A 20,785-nucleotide genomic window follows, 5' to 3' on the forward strand; every position below is an offset into this window, starting at 1 on the left:
AGATCCATAAATCTGGATGATACAGACACTTTTGTGCACGCAGTGGAAAATTGCTTTATCAGACTTTATGGGGCTTCTGCAAAGTCCAGATCCTGAGAGTTTTTTAATTTAAAAATTTTAGTCTTTTAAAATGATTTTTATTGTAGTTTTCGTTATTATTTGTTTTCTTCCAAATACAGAGGATTTGGGATTTTTTTGGTATTTGGTGTTGTTGGGGCTGGTAATAACTCTTAACTTGTACATTTATGTTGCTCTGTGTTATGAATGGTATCTAGCAAATAAAAGAATCCGACTAATCTTCTATTACATATGGGATTTTAACAGTTTTAACATATCCTTAAAATATGGTTCTTCAGAACGGAGGTTGACCTTTTTCTCTAAACATATCATTTTTAAGAGAAGCGTCAGCATCTTAGGAACAGCCTTTTCTCCTGTCACCAAGTATAAATAAATGTAGCTCACCTGTTGGGTTTGCCGTTTTATCCTGGCACATTTGGCCACAGGGGACAAAAGCATGGTCTTTGGAGCCATGGAGATCTCGATTCATATCCTTCCTGCTCCATTTTTTTCCTGCATGACTCTGAGCGGGAAACTTAACCTGGTCCGCAAAGTGGGGACAGATAGTCACGCGGATTCTCACAGGCTGATGTGAGGAATCAATTAAACAAGACAGATTTTGTAAAGCTCTTAATGCTGGAGCTGGTGTTTAGCAGGTCAGCGGTGATCTATTATCTGCTAGGCCTAGTGTGATGGTGTAGGTGAACTGTTTTCTTTGCAAGGGTGTAGGAAATTATTAAATTGCACTGAGAATCGAAATTTTACTTCATTTCTAGAGGACTGCTTATTTTCACTTCATGAGCCAAATCAGTCTCCTTAATTATTCCGTGGATTTCAGCTCAACGCTGAGAGCCCATGTTCTGAATATACAACGGGAGATGGTGAAAGTGTACATGTTATGAGGAAAGTTCGTTTTGCACATTCCAGTAAGACATGTGACTTCTCTCTCAAACTAATTCTGAGACTGCTTGCCTGAAGAATTCATGGTAGAATGCCACCACTGTGAACGTTCTCGAAGCAGGAAATGGAAGTATTCTTCTTGCAAGGCTTATCTCGTGTAGAAAGCAAAAGTAGCTTCAGTAGCCCTCATCTCACAAGCGCCCTTTCTTAACTCCTCGAGCCAGCAAAGCATCGGGGGCAAAATGCTTCTTTACTTCTCTATTCTGTTCTTGTTCATAGCAGCCGGGCATTTTCCCCAATTTTGCTGTAAACGTGTGAGGTTATTTTTTAAATGCTCTTCCCTTGAAATAAAGAATTCATTCCATTCTTTCTCCTCCATAATTTCCTGAAAACAACACGGGGAAGCTTGTCTTTTATGCAACGAATCAATGCTAATAGACGATAAAGTATCTAATTAAAAACTGACATGATGATTCGATATGCATTCTCATAGAATTCTCTATCAATAGTTTTTTTATTCCAAGCCTCTTTTTTTGCAATCTTGAAGGATGTCAGAAAAAAAATCTGTTCTTTAGGACTAAACACCTATAAATAACAGGCTCTTTTGGTATAGAAATCAAGTTCTCTTGTGCTTTGTGTGTCCACAAAGTATGTAAGTACACAGCTGTCAACAGACCATTATTTTGCTTACTGGAACTTTCTGTCCTTTACATTACCTAGCTTAGGTACAAGCTGCATTTAAAAAAACTCAATTTGTCAGGGAGTAGTAATGCTTGAAAAGGATGCTGTAGGTGGTAAGAATCTATTTCCTTTCTCAACAACATGCACAGCTGTGGACTTTTCCTCTTTGCATTCAGATCAGTAAGTAAACTTCTCTAGAGAAATCGTGAGTGAACATCATAGATGAGAGGGGGAGGAAGCCTTATTTTCCTACAAAACGGATGCGCCTGGTTACTGAATTAGTGTTATTTGCCGGGAATGTTTTCGCTACATTCAGAACATTACAACATGTACTTTCTTGGAATTTCTGAAAGGATTTGGAGTGTTCTTTGCCGTTTGTGATGCGAATTGGCAATCAGAAGCTTCTAATGTGACCAAGTTGGTAATCAAAGGGGTCTTACTGCCCACGGCTCTTCAGTGCAGTGGATCTTGGGATTTCTGACAACAGAAGTCTCCTTTTCCTTCCTCCACTGGTACTTCTTTTTGGCATTGTGTCTACGGTGTGTGTACATATGTATAAAATGTTATATATGATTTTCCCCTCTTCATACTGTTTGAAAAGTATACAGTCTGAAATTGTATAACTTGCTTTCACAAAGGACTGAAGCCAGCATATTGAATTTTAATGTTGGAAAACCTTGTTCAGGAAATATATGCCTTTTATGAACCGTTGACATTTGTACACATCAAATAAAATGACTTTCAGCCATTTCTCAGGAAAATAAAAAGACGAACTTTGTTGTAGAGGGCCACATGCCTGCAATAAACGTGAACATGTGTGTTTAACGTACTGCTGTGATAGATTATTTACATCTTGGTGGGAGGTCAAATATTATTGAGATAGGAATGGAATGTGAGCATCTTTAATGTTTAAAATGTCAAGTATAGAAGAAGAACACAGCAATCTATCTCACTAAATCTAGATTTGAAAAAAAGAACTGATGGTTTTAAATTTAAATGAGGTCCTTGTTTTGTAGGTCATGAGAGAATGGGAAGAGGCAGAACGTCAAGCCAAGAACTTGCCTAAAGCTGATAAGAAAGCCGTTATCCAGGTAAATCCGGAGCCCGTCTCCTCTAAGCAGCACACGCCAGCATCCCTTGTTTATCAAGTGCATCCACCTTTTCCAGCATCTGCTGGAACCTCATGCATGATTGTTCTTATTTCCCACAACTTGCACTATAGCTCGTTATTGTCTAGTAATTCCATTGCTTAAACCCCGCCCTCATATTTTGCTCCCAATTAGCTCAAGTTATAACTCATTTAAATAAAACTCATATTGTTATGTAAAGTCTACTTTTTATCAGTAATACATCTTTTTTGGCTTTTGTTACCTTCTGCCACTTCTCCCCCGTGGCAAATTTACATGATAATTTGAATTTTTGACTCGAAGCCCTCTCAGAATTCCCTTAAGTAAACCCTGAGATTATCATGGTCATTTTCTTAAAGTGCTTTGAGTAAGAGAGGGACTGTTGAAATATGCTTGTAATTTCGAGTTTGAAGAATACATAAATGCATCCTACGTTGTCGTAGTCCAGGCTGTTTTCAGAGGCTGTATAACATGATTTATATTGAGAAATTTGGTCTGGGGATGGAAAGCAGAGAAGGGAGGGTAACTCATGAAACAGGATGAATTAAGTCAGAAATGTTGGAATGACTAAGTTCTTTGAATAAAGCAAAATATGGTATCCCTTTGAAAAGACTTGAGTTTGCTGCCCCGTCCTGTTTGTCTGGTTCCCGACTGACCTGTGCCTGTGTTTGTGAGGGCAGCATTTCCAGGAGAAGGTGGAATCTCTGGAGCAGGAAGCAGCCAACGAGAGACAGCAGCTGGTGGAGACGCACATGGCACGGGTGGAGGCCATGCTCAATGACCGCCGCCGGCTGGCCCTGGAGAATTACATCACCGCTCTGCAGGCCGTTCCCCCTCGGGTGAGTCCCGCCAAGGCTTCCCTGCACAGCTCAGGGCACAGCACAGACAGCAGGTGTGGGGGCTCTGGGGACTGAGCCCGTGAGAAAGAAATCTGGAGAAATGCCAGGAGCACCGTCACTCACAGGCTCAACCTCAGTCCTTTTTATCTTGAAGGGTCACAGGGCAGCTGCCTCCGGAGGACCATCTCTGTGCAATAGACAGTCCCACCTTCCCAAGGACTCACAGTGCAAGAGTTGATACACCTGGGGTGGTGACAATTCACGGTACAGTTGAAGTCAGGGAACCACCCAAAGCTGGAAGGACTTTAGCTGTAACCTAGCCTAGCCCTCTCTTCATGTGATGTAAATGAGGTCAAGAAAGCTGAGATCTGGCCAGCTCATAAGGCTTTTTAGTGGAATACCAGGCACTAGACCTCAGGTTTCCTGCTCAGAGCAGGAAGCCACATTCTCCAGGGATAGGAGCCCTATTCAGTCATGCTTTAGTCCACAGCAAGGGGGCTTATTTGTGGTGTTAAGTGACAAATGCCCTGAAAGGTGTACCGAGCAGTGCGAGCACGGATCTTCTCAGTGAGGCTTCATGGGAGAGCTTACTTTGGATGTAAGGAACATTCAGAGAGTGTGTACATTATGTCTACTTGTTCTATCCGTTATTGAGTGAAGGGTATTGAAATCTCTGACTGCAATCATGGATTGGTCTCTCTCATGTGATGCTATGAGCTTTGGCTTTGTGTATTTTAAGGCTCTGTTTTTAGGTGCATAAGCATTCAGTCTTGTTATGTCCTTTCTCACCCCCTCCCTCTTATCATTAGGAAATGACCTTCTTGTTATCCCTAGTAATATATTTTGCTCTAAAATTGCTATATCTGATATTAATTAAGCTTTCTTGTGATTAATGTACCATAGTGTATCATGTATCCATCCTTATGCTTTTGCTTCAGCTTTTTCATTTTTATACTTGAAGTACATTTCTTGTAGGTAGCATAAACTTGGGTCTTGCCCTTTCATTGAAAAGACCATTTAATGAAGTTATTGATATGATTATGCCTGAATCGATCATCTTGCTGTTTATTTTCTATTTGTCCCATCTGTTCTTTGTTCCCTTTGTTTTCTTTTTATTTCAGCCACCTCTTGGGTTAATTGAATATTTTTTATGATCCTATTTTGTGTCTTTTGTTGGTTCTTAGTGTTAACTCTTTATTATTTTGGTGTAGGAAACATTTTTAACTTCTCACAATGACATCACACCAGTACAAATGATGTTATACTATCTCCCTAATATTACAAGAATCTTACAATACAGTACTTTCATTTCCCCTTTCCTAACCTTTAGGCTCTTTTTGTCATACTTTTTTCCATACTACATTATTGTTATTTTTTAAAATAATTATCTTCTAAAGAGTTTTAAATAATAAAAATATTTATTTGCCTATATAGCTACCATTTCTGGTGTTCTTCATTTTTTATGTAAATCCATCTGGAATCATTTTTCTTCTACCCAGAGGACTTCTTTAAAATTTTTTTAATGCATTCAGAGTAATAAAGAATTCTTTTTGCTTAGCTATGTCTGAAAATATCCTTATTTCACCTTTGTTTTGGAAGACATTTTTACTGGGACAGAATTCTGGGATGAAATTTTTTTCTTCAGCTACTTTAGTGATGATGCTCCATTGTCTTCTTATTTGCATTATTTCCAACAAGAATACTGATATCATCCTTTTCTTTATGTCTCTGTAAATAACGTATCTTTTTTTAATCTGACTGCTTTTAGGGCCTTTTCTGTATCCTTAGTTTTGACCAATTTGATGATGAGGTGCCCTGGTGTATTTCAGTCTGACATTAAGCCCATCTGGCTGTTTTTCAGGTCATACATTATAGTTTTCCTATCTGGAAGTTCAATCTGAATTTTTGTTTGTTTGTTTCCTATCTTCCGTACCTTTACTTAATTTTAAACCTTTGGAATTTTTTGACTGGCTGTCAGACAGTGTTGAGCACTGGATATTGTTGTACATTATACCTGTAACTGTGCTTGAGCTTTGTGCTGTAATGCAGTTAAATAATGTGGAAACAAAGCAGTTACCAGCCTGTGGCTAGGTTGTTCCCCAATACTGAAGGAAGATGCTTCTGAGTAATCTACCGTGAGTGTTGAGTTACTCTGTTTGGATGTTTGAATGGTGGGAACAGGTACTATTCTTGACTCTGTATGAGCACCAGATCCTGTTACCTCAAATCTTTTTGGATAATTTTTTTCTTGTGGCCTCAGTTTCTTTCAGGAGCATGCATTGGTTATTAGCTACACCCTCATAGGGCAGTTATCTGAAAATCTCTGGGTTCTCTCTCCAAGCAACTCCTTTCTCTCCAGTACTCTTTCCTGTGACCACCAGCCACCTTCATCTTTCCATATTCTCAAGCCATATCTTCAGCTCTCTGGAATCTACCAGGCTCTCTCTGCCTGGGTTCCTACGCCTGGAGCCACAGCCTGGAGACTCAAGACAGTAAGCTTGGCCAATCATAGAGCTCACTGCATATGTTTCAGTGGTCTCTGTCCTTCGCCTGATGTCTTACATCTTGCAGAAATATATATACATATATATATACAGTTCTATATATGTTGTCCACTTTTTGGTTCTTGCTGGCAGCAAAGTAAATCTGGTTCCCACTGTTCGACATTGGCTGATAGTGGCATCTGTGTGTACATGATATAACTAAATCAAAAAGTCACCCACATGCACTGATTCTCCTCATCACTCTGATTTTTCTTTCTATACTAAGGTTCAGTGCAGAAAGCTCTGAGGAACCATAAAAAAGCTTCTGGTGCTCTTCCAGACAGCGGAATAGTACTGAGCCTATTCTTTTCATGACATCACTGCAATTGAGTGTCTGGTCCAGGGTGACACCACCCGTAATGGGCAGGGTGGAGCTGTGAGTCACAGTTGACCACTGCAGTGCCGTCTTACCAGACCAGGCTTCCTCTCTGAACAAAAAGCTTTTGAAAAAGAATGTTCACATTAGCATTTTGATTTTCTATTCAGAAAAAAATCTCTGTCCCAGCACTGCTCGGTAAAATTCTGTTTATGTCTCTTTGGAGAATGAGTTCCCTGCTTACTCTCTTTTTCTAGAGGATGTGATTTGGGGGGCGGAGCCGTCAGCATCATTTGCCCAGAACGTGGCAGGGTGGTGGGCGTTGAGAATCTTAATAGCTGTCATTTAGTGAAGTGTTCGGCTGAAAGTCCAATCTCTGAAGTAAGATCTTTGCCAAACTGGTCATTGATGGAGCTAAAAATAAGATGAGGACTAAATGGAGTCTTTAACAAATGCACATTCCAGATCTTTCAGTTCAGTCCCATCAGCCATCACGGGAAAGACGGTGACAAGAAGAATGTCTGCCAAAGCTTCACGTGTCACCAAAGGGGTAATTTCAGATTGGTCATAATCGTGCTTGCCCTGAGTCTGTTGATCACTCCATGTAGAGTTAGACAGTATGTTTATTTGAAATAAAAATTAAAAACTGGATTAAGAAGAACGATTTTACTGTCAAAAAAATCAGATTATTGCTGATTTATCCAAGGATTCCTGTTGAATTCTTGCCTAGAAATGAATAAAACTCTCTCATGTAATGAAAACTGGGGCCAGGTAGTCACAGACCTGCAATCTTGGCATGATCTGCCATTTTTGTTGAGTTACTGTCTTTGAGTGTTTTGTTTGAGTTTTAACATACAGCTTGACATGGCACGTAGCTCTGCACTTTGAAAAATGGGCGAAAATTCTAAATCCCTTCTCAAGGGATTTTATTATATATTGCTGTTGAAAGACATAAATCTAGAGCTTGCCTGTAACTGTCTGAGGAAGGTCATGTCTTACACTGGAGCCATAAATAAATATTTCTGAAATCTCCCTCATTCTTAACCCAGGGCCTGGAAAATATGGAATATTTAGTAAATGTTAGTTGAATATAAGAAAATGAATTAGTCAAGTGTTTTTTTTCTACAGATTCTAGCTGATATCACCTTCAGAATAATTACCAACTTAACCCTGACCACGTTCTACCAAAGAGTCCCAGACTTCGCCAGTGGGAATCTGAAATAATGTGGATTGTTTTCACAAAGCTTTGAAGCTTAGGTTTAATCCATACGGTCACTTTTTTTTCAACCTGAGCATGAAAGTATGATGTGATGATGTTTTTGTGCAGCTAGAATTCCTTGCTCTACCATGAATTTCATTTGTGAGTGTCCATGTCTGTATGTGCTCTTGGTTCCAGGTTTCCTTTTTGATTAATTACTTGCCTACTGACTGGTATACTGAATGGCCAGCCTGGAAGTGCAGTGTTTGAATCATACTTAGAATTTATGTGTGTATGTATCTATACATAAATATATTTCAAATATTGCTATAGCTAAAACTGTGCATGTCTGCCTTGCCACCCTTCCCAGGAATAAGAAAAACTATAAGGCAGTTAGGTGTATCTCTTTTCTTTTTAACTGAAGTATAGTCAATTTTCAATGTTGTATCAGTTTCTGGTGTACCTGCATAATGTTTCAGTCATACATATACATACACATACTTGTTTTCATATTCTTTTTCATTATAGGTTTCTACAAGATAAATTTGAATATAGTTCTCTGTGCTATACAGAAGAAACTTGTTATTTATGTATTTTTGTTCTTTATTTATTTTATATATAGTAGTTAGTATTTGCAAATCTTGAACCCCAATTTATCCCTTCCCACCCCCTTTCCACCCTGTAACCATAAGTTTGTTTTCTGTCTGTGAGTCTGTTTCTGTTTTGTTCATTTGTGTCCTTTTTTTTTTTTTTTTTTTAATTCCACATATGAGTGATATCATATGGTATTTTTTCTTTCTCTTTCTGGCTTACTTCACTTAAAATAATGATCTCTACGTCCATCCATGTTGCTACAAATAGCTTTATTTTACTCTTTCTATGGCTGAGTAGTATTCCATTGTATAAATATACCACAACTTCTTTATCCAGTCATCTGTCAATGGACAGTTAGGTTGCTTCCATGTCTTGGCTATTGTAATTAGTGCAGCTATGAACATTGGGATGCATGTATCTTTTTGAGTTAGAACTTCCTTCAGATATATGCCCAGGAATGGGATTGCTGGATCATATGGTAAGTCTATTTTTAGTTTTTTTGAGGAATCTCCATACTGTTTTCCATAATGGCTATACCAAATTACATTTCCGTCAACAGTGTAAGAGAGTTCCCTTTTCCCCACACCTCTCCAGCATTTATCATTTGTGGACTTTTTAATGGTGGTCATTCTGTCTGGTGTAAGGTAATACCTCATTGCAGTTTTGATTAAGGCAGTTGTATGTTTGCCCTCAGGACAAACTCTTAATCTGTAATTTATAGAGAGCTAGTGACTCTTCTGAGGACAAGCTCTTCAATTTTTTCACTTTTCTCAAAGTTTCCTTGAAAAAAATCAAGGAATTGTACTTTTTTCCCCCAGAAAAGATAAATTCTTCCCCAGAGTTGCAGCACACATGGTTAAAGTTCCCTCACTGTTGGAGGCCTTTAAACTACCAAATACAAGTATTGCTTTTAAACTAAATTATTATCATCAAGCACAGGACTCTGGCTTCCTGCTTTCACAGAGCTCAGATTCAAGCTTCATGAAATAATGAGTTAAATCATATCTGAGCCTTCCCTCTTGTAAATGGCAGGGTCTACGTCATAGATGGAGAAATGACGATGATGTCATGATGATGCTATTGCCCGACTGTTCAGCATCCTCTATGATCTGAAGAGAAATTAGACCTAAGTGGGATCCTGTACAGAGAAACTGAAGGCTGCAGAGGAATTTCTGTTTAAACTTTCCATTGTAGGCTTAGGTCTGGAAAAACTTAGGAGCCAGTTAGTAAGAACTGAAATGTTTTAAAGATGAGGGATGAAAAACCAAAGCTTTCTTTGCGATTCTAAGATTTTTGGTGTTTTTTTTACAGATACTCTTCCATTAGACACCATCCTAATTATCATCCTGACTTCAACAACTTTTCAGTATTTTCTGTGCAGAAGTCAGAATTTAGAAACATGTTCATGTCTGTCTTTCTCTCTGTCTGTGTGTCTGTGTCCCAGGAGTGTGGTCTTGTGTTTTTTTCTAGTGTCTTAGGAGACATCTTATCCAGACTGAATGTAGATACTGATTACTGAATTGCAGCCATCTTATCAATACCAAAATTAATTTCATGCTTTTATCTGATGCTTCACACAGACTCTCAACATTTAATTGAGTCAAAAAAAAAAGGCAGTTTCTTTAGCACCTGCACCCTTTCCTTTCTCATTTCTTTTTCTTTTTTTTTTTTTTTTTTAGTTGACTTTAATATTAGTTTCCGGTCTAAAACATAGTGATTCAATAATTTGATAGATTGCATACCATACAAAGTTATTATAATACTATTGACGACATTCCCATGTTGTACATTACATCCCTGTGACTTGTTTATTTTATAACTGGAAATTTGTGCCTTTTAATCCCCTCACAGATTTCCCTTCCTTCCCTCCCCTTCCCTTCCTCTGCTAGTGACCATTTGTTTGTTCTCTGTATCTGTGAGTCTGTTTCTTTTTTGTTATATTTGTTCGTTTGTTTTGTTTTTTGGATTCCCCAAGTAAGTGAAAACATACAATGTTTGTCTTTGTCTGATTTATTTCACTAATCATAATACCCGCCAGGTCCATCCATGTTGTCACAAATGACAAAATTTCGTTCTTTTTATGGCTAATATTCCAGCGTGTGTGTGTGTGTGTGTGTGTGTACCACATCTTCTCTATCCAATTATCTGCAGTTGACACTTTGGTTGCTTCCATATCTTGACTTTTATAAATAATGCTTTGAACATTGGAATGCATATATCTTTCTGAGTTAGCATCTTTGTTATCTTCAGAGAAATACCCAGGAGTGGAATTCCTGGTTGTATGCTAGTTCTATTTTTAATTTTTTAAGGAACCTCCACGTTGTTTCCCATAGTGGCTGCACCCATTTACATTCCCATGAACAGTGTATTAGATACATTCAGCAGAATGTTATATTTTCTTGATATTCCTGAAAATGTCTTCATTTAATTCGTTAGTAGAATCATTTGTGAGACTTGCCATTAAGGAGTATGATTTTATCCCTAACTTGAGATTTTGCTCAATGCTATTTGGTGAACTTTAACAGCAGGGCAATACATTTTCAATTAGAAGCAGTAATCATTGGAGAAAAATAAAAGACAGCAGTTAATTGGTGTGTTGTGGTAGGCAAACCAGTGACAGCATGAGGAGGTACCAACTAAATCAATCTGTAGCCAACCTGAATATTACCGTAACTATAAGTTTTCTAAAGTAAAAGAAATTGAGATCCTAACCCTGTTTTTGTTTTTATATGGTAGTTGCTAACTGCCCTTCTCCCTGCAACCCTTAATTTTCTGCTAATCACTTTTGGTTGCAAGAAATAAGAAGCATTTGTAGAACATATTTAGATAGCATATATCTCCAAGGTAAATATGCTACAACTCCACCTCAATATAATGGATAGTAAATAAAATAAAAATTATTTGCTGACATCTTAATATGTGATGGCACTGAGAGAGATAAATACTAAGATGTTTAAGACAGTCTACTGTCAAGTTTTGAATATAATCAAAATTTTGTCAAGCCAGTTTTGGAATGTACTTAAAAGACTGCCAGGTTGAAAATCATCTTTGAGAAATATAAATAATTATTCTGTACCTTATGTTTTTAGTATTCATTCATTCATCATTCATTTAGTTTTAGTTGAGCTTTGTAAAAATTGGTGAGCACGAGAGGACTCATTAATCTGAGAGTTTTTAAGGACAGATAGTATCAAACAGTGGGCGGAAAGACAAACGGGAGAATCAGCATTTGTTGAACAAACTAAGCTGTGTGGTTTGCTTGCTATTTCAGAAAAGGCTCTCAGTATTACCTCTTACCTTGCTTTGAATCTTTACCAAGCTGGATAGACAGATCTCACTAAAGACCAGTGGGGTATAAGAAACCAGAGACACTTAGCATTTTCTGTTTTTTATTGAATTAAGTGAAAAGAAGAGTAAGAAGTATATAGGAAAGGCACCAGCTTGAAAGCTGCCCTGTTCCTCTGAGACCATATGCATCAGCCCAGATTCCCTCCACGCCGGAGCCCCACTTAGGCACTGTCTTCAAAGTCTAAATAGCCCTTCACCCGATGCTGTCAGACCTACAGCCCTGGCATGTCATATTTCATTCTAGTGAAAGTTACATATACACATTTGTATGTCAATACCTATTTTCGTTCATTCTTGAAAATGAAAACCCATTATGAAGACATAAATATTTAGTTTTTTAGACAAATGCATAGCACTTTATTTGATGATCCAGTGGTTACTTAACTGTCTGGCCTTACAAAATCTGTCCTACAGAACAGGCAGCAACAAGGGTCTTCTCCCTGGAAACATGTATGCATGTGCAAAGTTACACATGGGCATCAAGGAATTCACTCATTTTATGAAGTTCATCCATGGATCAGTTAAAAGATCCTGGGTTATAATTGAATTTTTGTAAGTGTAGGGGAGCAAAATTTGCCACCCCAAAAATGTCTCCTTGGCTTGAAGATTAATTTAGGCTGATAATTTTTAAGGCCCAAAAGACTCAGAAAGAACTGTTACCCCAAAAGGTAAAGACCTCAGTTCTTAACATACCCAAAAGGTAAGTTTACAGTCGGGAGATGGTGCTGACATTGTGTAGCTAAAGATTTTGAAAGATTTATTTAGAAAAGGAAAAGTACACCTCCAGGAATGGGAGGCTGGCTGATCCAAGGGAGGGAAAGCAGTGGTTTTTTCCTCCCCTTTCTCTTACACTCTCGCTGAGAGTTGGTCTTTTGATTGACAGCTCTTGTCCCTGGAGTGCTTAGTCATGTTTGGCCCCTTTTGCGCATGTCCTTACCCATGGTGTACACAGAAAAACTCCATGGGGGCCTAAACCACAGTGTTAATTATAATACAATGGGCACTGGGTCGTGTCCGGTTAAGTCCTTTCTGCTACTGCGCAGTCGTGCCTGTCGGGTTCTAATCGGTTTCTTGCTGGCCCTCATTTAGAAGTAAAGTCCCTTTATGCTGGAGGCCAGCATAACTCTGTATTCCAGACCATCCTCCCTCTCCTCCACCTATCTGCCCGGTGCCCCCACTTATCTAACTACCTAACTGACAGAACCTTTGGCCTTCCCCATAACTGCCTAAAAGAACATAGAGGACCTGTTCCAGGAAGGGAGCTGTCACCATAGTAACTACAGTATGAACTAGGCATGTAGACAGGGAGGAATCTAGCAAAGTCTGTTAAAATTCCTCTCTGTGTCCCATTGTGTCCATGTGGCCCAGCAAGCATTTCCTTTTCTCTTTCCATGTCAACTGCCTTCCTCCCCTTTGAAGTCCCAAACTGCTACCCCTTAACATCCTCTTTTGTCTTTAGCTGAAGATGGTATTTAAGTTGAGAGTTTCAGCCATTTTGGTGAGTTATTCAGTTTTTCTGGGTCTCTCACATGCATACATATGATTCAACTTTGATTTTCTTCTGTTAATCTGTCTCATGTCAATTTAATCCTTAGACAAGTCAGAGGAACCCGGAAGGGTAGAAGAAAATTTATTCCTTCCCGGCACAAGCTTATCCTGAGTTTTCTTCTATTAATGTTTCTAGTAGGTCAAGGCACTGTGATTAGGTAGAGTGTGAGAAGCAGGTGAAATTAAAAGAAATATACACGTGCCTATCTTTGAAAATGATGTAGCCACTTAGGGAATTCATGAAGCAAAAATGCCAAAACCTAAGTATGAATATACAAAAGTGAAGCATATTGTTGTAACTCTCTCTTAAGTCAAGAGTATGTCACCGTTGGCATTTGTCAGATGATCAGACCATTTGACAAATCTTTCCAATAGTCTGTGGTATTTTAAAACATCTTTTGTTTACCATTTCTTCCTCATCCCTGTGGGCTTTGCCTTCTGGGTTGCGTTAATAATCCAGTTCATCGTTAAGGACTTCTGTATGTTTCACTGCTTGACTAAACTAGCATTGAAGACATACAAGTGCCAACAATTTCTGGCCCCTCTTTGCTCTCTGGTCAGCAGATCCAAGCTATGTGTCTAACAGATGGTAAAGCTGGTCCAGAAGCATACATCCTGGGGTTTGGGCCAGGTCCAGAGTTCTGCAGGCTGTCTTCACTGATGGATCGCTGTGGTCTTTGTAACTGAAGGAAGAACTATTTCCTCTACTCTGAGTACTCCGACACCAAGTGTATGTAGGGTGTTCCCTCACATTAAACAAATCTGACACTAACTACCTAGAGTTAGCATAGACCCCACCACCACCACTAGTTAAAGGTTCAGTCCCACAAGACTGCCCCCTGCTGTAGAAGCCAGTCAAAAATTATATTTTCTGATGGAACAGCTATAAATCAGGACTTCCCATGACCCCCCTCTTCAGCTTTGATAATTTACTAGAACAACTCACAGGGTGAAGGCTTTACTTACTGTTTATTGTAAAGGATAAAACTGGAGAACAGCCAATGGAAGCCAGATTGTTTTTGGGTTTTTTTATAGAGGTTCCATTAGGTAGCCATGAATGATTAGATCATTGGCCACTGGTGGTGATTAAACTCAGTCTCCAGCCCCTCTCCTCTCCCTGGAGGTCAGATAATGGGGCTGAAAGTTCTAAGCCTCTAATCCCAAAGTTGGTTCCTGTAGCAACCAGTTCCCATCCTCCAAAGTCACCTCGTCAGCATACAAAAAAGATGTTTTCCTTTTTTTTAATTGAAGTATAGTCAGTTACAATATGTCAATTTCTGGTGCACAGCACAATGTCCCAGTCTGCATATACATACATGTATTTGTATTCATATTCTAAAAAAGGATATTCTTATCACTCCAAGGGTCTAATAAGCTCTTGTGTCTGGAACCAAAGACTAAGACCATATATTATAACAACAGATGCTTCTGCCACCGAATTTTACAAGTTTTAGCTCTGTATCAGGGCCTCGGGGCAGAGACCAAACTTGTATCTCTTATTATGTCCCAGTAACCAAAATAAATTGTTTCTGGGAACTAGCAAAATATCTCAGGAAAAAAACTGTGAAACCTACCAGATTTGACAAAAAGTCCAGAGGCCCCTCATTTGTGAATGAAAGGATTAAAACCATTAAGGGTTTTCCTCTATTTTATACCAGTGTGAAAACACCTGTCTGTAATTCGCAGGTTTGCCATCTTGTAACTTGGAACGAGTGATTTAATTAGAAGGATTCTTTCTCGTCCACTTGCAAATTGGGGGTTAATTGTTCTACTCTTTTACAATTAACATTGTTCTAGCTTTTTGTTAGCCATAATTAGAAAAACAAATGGACTAATTGAAGGTTGAGATGAGATTGTGAAATAGGAAGACATCTTTCTCCCAAAGAAGAGAGAGATTGTCAGGATAGACTATATGGAGGCTTTGGTGCCATGTCCCTGTTAGGAGGTCATCTGCTTCCTTGTGGAGGACGGAAGGGATGGGAGATGGCTTTGTCTGGGTACCACTATGTACGGCACAGAGTCAGAGCCATACAGGAATCTGGATATGCTGAGAAGGGCTGTATCTAATGCTTCCATATCCCCAAACCCTGAGAAACACTGAAAAGGGGCCGGCATGTAAATCTCCCCCCATTTCCTCTGTTGCTTCTTCAAGACTTCTGTGTTCAACTTGGCATAGGATTATTTATCATTTGCCTTCTTATACTCATATTAAACTACAAAAATCATTGATGTGCTTTTCCGAAGAAAGGCATATGCGTGAATTTTGCAGTGGACTTTAAAAATGTAGCTCAACTCCTAGCTTTAAAGACCAGCACAGAGGTGATCCAAAGGTTCCATGGAAGCTTCCCCAGATGTTGGGGGTTTGGTTTGTGTGCTTGTTGCAAATTTTTCTTGCAAAGATGAGCATGCATGTGAAATGGTGAGGGAGGTCCACTGTGGAAAAATCAGCTCAACTGAGACCATCTCAAGCAGAAAGAGGTTTCACTCTCTTTAAATTTTTTTTTTTAATCTGCGGACAGAGATTTTTGTACAATTTAAATTGATGTGCTCTAGATTTCTCAAAATCCAAGGTGGAGAACTGTGAATGTAAGGACCCTGAATCTCCTTGTGAAAACAAGAGAATTGCTTTTTCTTGGTGGGTGATTAACTTCCCCAGCCACAGGGTTGGAAACCACTCTGCAATTTACTGCTCCAGGAAAAGGTTTTCTGAATAAATCCCTTGTGACCTGGAAAGGTTAGGGTGCTCCCCCTAAAGTGACTCATTTACTTCTTTCTTCTTGGCAGGATTATGCCATAGGGCTTTTAAAGGCTCTTGACAGATCATTCCATCTCATTAGGAGATGGTTTCAGGCACAGGTGTCTGTTACAAGATGCCAGGTTTCTATGTCAAGCATAAAGCTACGGATGGGGACACACCGGGGCTGAACACTCATGTTTTAATATACCTCCTGCATGACCTGTGGAGTGGAAAGCTACCCATTCAGACATGATTGGCATCCAGTCAGTCACATGGGTGTGGTCGATCCAAAGACACCAAATTTATGAAATTGCATAAAAGAGCCAAGTGAAAAGGACGGTGCAGCTGAGAAGTGGGCACGTGAATTTTGTTTTATTTTTTTGATTACCTTTTATAGAGTAAGGCCAGGAAATTTCCTTCAAAATTACCTTCATCATTCTGACATCAAAACCCAAGTCACAGGAAGACAAGTCATGACATCTTTTGAAATGAATGAATGAACCTTGTCATTGCTAGTCTGAGCCTGCGGTAGAGTCTATTAAATGTTTTCTGGGAAGAGCTCGCCGTTAAAATAGCTCCCTGAAGGACCCCAGCACACTGGGTGGGTAGGTCAGTGGATACCACAAAGACTGGGAATGCGTTTCTTCTTGCTTGAGAGATGCTTGTTTTCAGCTCAGATATCGTGAATGTTATATTTTGCTCCTGGAACTCCTTGTGCAGTTACATTTAACTCTAGATTATTCATTAATTTAATTAACACTTTTGAGCAACCAAATTGTGCCAGGAGCTGTGCCAAGAGCTAGAGAGCTGTTATGCTCTTGTTCCAAGAAAGGGAAATGGTTAATGTTCCAAAATGTAAATCTTCTATTTTCAGGTCAAGTGTAATCCATTTTAGTAGGTCTACTCTTAATCCCTTAAGAAACGTCTCTTTGAAATGACTTTTTTTAAATGCAGTGTGATTGTGAAGTGAATTTAATACAAATTGAAAAGTGCCACATCTGATGCAAATAGATACTTTGTAATTATGGGCTAAACACTCTTTCAGAGACAGTCACGACAATAAAAAAGGATTGGCTATAATTAGTCCCCCTGGGGCAGATCTTTTCCTTTTATTATCTCTGTTCTTTGCTATAAATTTTAATAATAAGATTAGCCATTCAATGACAATATAACCAGACTGCAGTCTTAATACGTAGAATATCTATATTGTGAAATTGGGGGAATTTGGCAGAACAAAAATGTTATTACTAGTTACAGAAGATGTAAAGACTTGAGAATGGTTGAAATTATATGCATAGAGGTTAAAAACACGCTTCTTAAAATCTCTACTTACTGTCAATGTCCTTATGAGCCGCTGAATTCTTAAGCTTGTTTTTCTAAATCAAATGAATAATCCTGTCTTAAATGTAGGGATTATAACAATAGAAATAGCAGTTACTTTAAGAGAATATATTTCTATGGAGATACCAGGTATTTTTTTCAATCATTTCTGTATGAATGTTTCTGTGTTTTTAATTAAAATTTTAAGAAATTCATCTTTCTCCTCGCATAATGAAATAAAATTCCCTAAACAGTTGAGGTTCCTTGTTATTCTGCAATCCAGGAGGTAGCTCTAGGAGTAACTAGTTTTAAGCCTTGGAAATTCTGTGCTCTGGCTAAAAATGATAAAGGCAATTATTTCTGTATTCAAATGAAATATGCATGAATCATATACCAAAGGCAGAACTCCTTTTTTTTTTAACTAAAGCAAATGAAAATATAAAAGTACAGAGAAATGTTATCTATTTTTCTTTCTTAACTAAAATAGCATTTGTTGGTGAAGTGTCGACCTAACTGCCGTTTTATTTGGTATGATTTATCTGCTCCAACATAAAAACTAATCTGATTTTTATATCTTTCATTTCTAAGCATGATTCTTAGAAATACGTTTATACGAATAAATCAACCAAACAGAACCTTGTAATTCATTTAATGAGGGATGGCAGAATGTCTTTCTGAATGTCCTCCTGAATTCTCGTGTCCTGAGGCGCCGGCACTAGGAAGGAAAGGCCGGTGTTTATACGGATGCGCACACAGTGTGTATCTGAGTTCACATGGACAGTGATGAGGTCAGCGCTTAGCCTGGGCTGTTAGGGCTCGTTATTCCTCCAGGAGCTTTGTTCCAGGGGTCTGGGCCATTGTGAAAGGCCAGTGTGCTACCGGGTTCATTGTCAAGCTCTATGGATTTGGGAGTGGGGGATGGGGAGAGTTAGGAATATATTTCTGAATATATTTCTGAGGCATATAAAGAAATGTTGGTATTAAATGAGATAAGCAACTTTAAACATGTGAACACATTCACCATTTAATTATCCATCTTAGTAGAAGATAAGGATGGATTTAGAACGAGAATCCGTGAATGTCACAAAAGCCTAACTTTTTATTAATACCTTTAATCTTTTTCCAGTAATCCCAAGCAGGCTGACCCAGGACCTGCCTATCTTGCTATTTCTACTCCCGACATCTGAGGCATTAGCTAAAGCATCGCGTGATGCCAAAAACCAAGGACAGTATTTCGGAGATTGAGTAAGCTAAATCTGGATGATTTTCAGCACAATTAAAAGAGTGGATATTAGTATGTCCTAGAAGAATATTATCTGAGCTTATAATAACCAGAAATCCAGGCGAGGACTTCTGGAACAGATTCTCGCTGCTAACCATTCTACTGTTCCTCTCCATTTTCAAACTCTGTAGGTTACTTCGTAGAACGAGTCTTTAGCATGGTCCATTTTAGAGTTTGCTTGAAAGGCGGGCTCACATAGTGATCAGGAGAACGGACTGTGGAGCCGGAGTGGGGCTGCTCGTTCCTGCTCTCCCCCTGACCAGCTCTGTAACAAAGCTATGTGACCCTTAACCTCCTTTGTGCCTTGTTTGCTTCACCGCTGAAGTGGGGGAAGCAGCTGTACCTCTGTCATGGGGTTAATAGGAAGATTTGATGGGTTACTATGCAAAAAAGCACCTGAAACACTGTCTCATTCATATAAGCAGTCAATAAGTATTGAATGATTATTGTTTAGAGGACAGGAAAATGAGGAGGGGATGGAGGCAAGGACTGAGTAGAAGAAATAAATGTGTACTAAGTAGCTGCGATGGGCTCAGCATTATGCTGGGTAACTAACACACATTTCTAATCCCCGTGTATGCTATGCAAAAGTTTGTTATCTGAATGGCACAAATGAGGAAACAGGCTTCGATATTTTGAGACTCATGTTTGTTTTTAAATTGACTGGCTTTAACAATTCCAGAGCCAGTTTGGAGCCAATATGTCGCAGCTCACATGCTTGGAGGTGACGGTCCTCTGAGGACAACGTGCCTTGCAGAAACATTTATAGGTGGCCAGCTACAAAAAAAAAAAAAAAAGAGGAAAAAAATTATGATGACAAACAATCCTTATGTTCATTTGAAGTCTTTTTTCTTATATGAGCTCTTAAAGAAAAAGTTCCATTTTCTTCAAAACAGCAAAGCTTTTTCAAGAGGGAAAAAAATGAAATAGTACAATGGAGAAAGCACATGCAGCCCATCAGCTATACAGGTGATCGCACTGGATAAATGCAATTAGCTGCAATCCTTTCTGTCTCTAACCTTGGACGTGTAATTGCAGTAGAATTAGAGGGAGTTTTTTAGGCTTTGGTGTTGAATCAGGCACACGCATCAAGGGTATGTAATACTCTGATTGTGTAATCCTGCATATAAAATACCCATCACATTCAATGACACTTGGCCTTTGGTTTTTTTTCTTTATTTTTTTTATTGAAGTACAGTCATTTACAATGTGTCAAACTCTAGGGTACAGCAGATTGTCCCAGTCATACATATACATGTATTCATTGTCATATTCTTTTCCATTAATTACAAGATACCAAATGTAGTTCCCTGTGCTATACAGAAGAAATTTGGGGTTTTAATCTGTTTTTTTATATAGTAGTTAAATTTGCAAATCTCGAAAGCCTTTGATTTCTGACCCCAAAATTACCTTTTCCAAATGAATTTGTTTAAACTTACTATCTTTTACCTATATATTTAATCGATGGAGTTTGTCAGTTGTTACCTCTCTTACTACTTTTCTCCTGTCAAGATTTAAAAGACCTTTCTCTGATTTGCAAGGTCAACAGGATTTCGCAGTACAAATAGGAGTTGTAATGATGTGCTGCAGAAAGCTATGTTTCAAGCTGTGATGTCTGCCCTTTTGGGGGTTAGGAAGAAGCACGTGCTTTTAGGATAAAAGAAAGAAATAGATGAGCTTAGGTTTACTTGCTTTTCACTGTATGTATTTGTTTGTTTTCTTAAGTATAGGAAGGGGGCCTGTGGAAGACATAAAGGAGGCAAGCACAGAGCACCCTTCGGGAGTCAGGCACTGTGTGTTGTGTGATTTCTGGTAAAGAAGAACCAAATCTGGCCCTTGAGGCTCTCACAGTTGAAGAGGGTGGTCAGAAACATACACAATTTAATAGAATATGTGAAGTGCAGTAATGAGGATTTGCATGGCATTTCAAGGGAGCACAGAGAAATCACACCACTTCCACCTGGGGGTCAGGAAGGTGGCCCCTACATTAAGCAAAAAGAGAAGGGGAGGCACATTCCCTTAAGTATTGGAAAACACACACACCCTCTCTGCAAATAAATTCAGCACCTTCCAACTTGTTTTCAGGGTACCCAGGACTCAAGTTAATAATAACTAGCTAGACCCAAATGGCCAAATTTCTATTCCTGGTATGAACTTGCATAGGTAATTTTTGTTGTTTTAACAAAGAAGAAATGTGTATCTTTGGAAATCTTTTTACATGAATTATATAGTAGAATGCATTTAGCAATAGAATTGTTAAAGACAGAGAAAGGAGACTTTGTCCTTTTTTTATTA

The 20,785-nt window shown here is 38.7% G+C and overlaps 1 protein-coding gene across 6 annotated transcripts in view; it reads left to right on the forward strand.

Moving 5' to 3' along the window:
• APP (amyloid beta precursor protein) overlaps nucleotides 1-20,785 on the forward strand; it is a 259,837-nt gene that overhangs the window by 177,986 nt on the left and 61,066 nt on the right. For all 6 annotated transcript variants that reach the window (XM_032476915.1, XM_032476919.1, XM_032476923.1 and 3 more), the window contains 2 exons: nucleotides 2,655-2,729; nucleotides 3,446-3,604. In XM_032476915.1, coding sequence (XP_032332806.1) covers nucleotides 2,655-2,729; nucleotides 3,446-3,604 — 234 coding nt within the window. The remainder of the gene's footprint in view (nucleotides 1-2,654; nucleotides 2,730-3,445; nucleotides 3,605-20,785) is intronic.

This window comes from Camelus ferus, chromosome 1 (genome assembly GCF_009834535.1).
Source record: "Camelus ferus isolate YT-003-E chromosome 1, BCGSAC_Cfer_1.0, whole genome shotgun sequence".
Taxonomy (NCBI): domain Eukaryota; kingdom Metazoa; phylum Chordata; class Mammalia; order Artiodactyla; family Camelidae; genus Camelus; species Camelus ferus.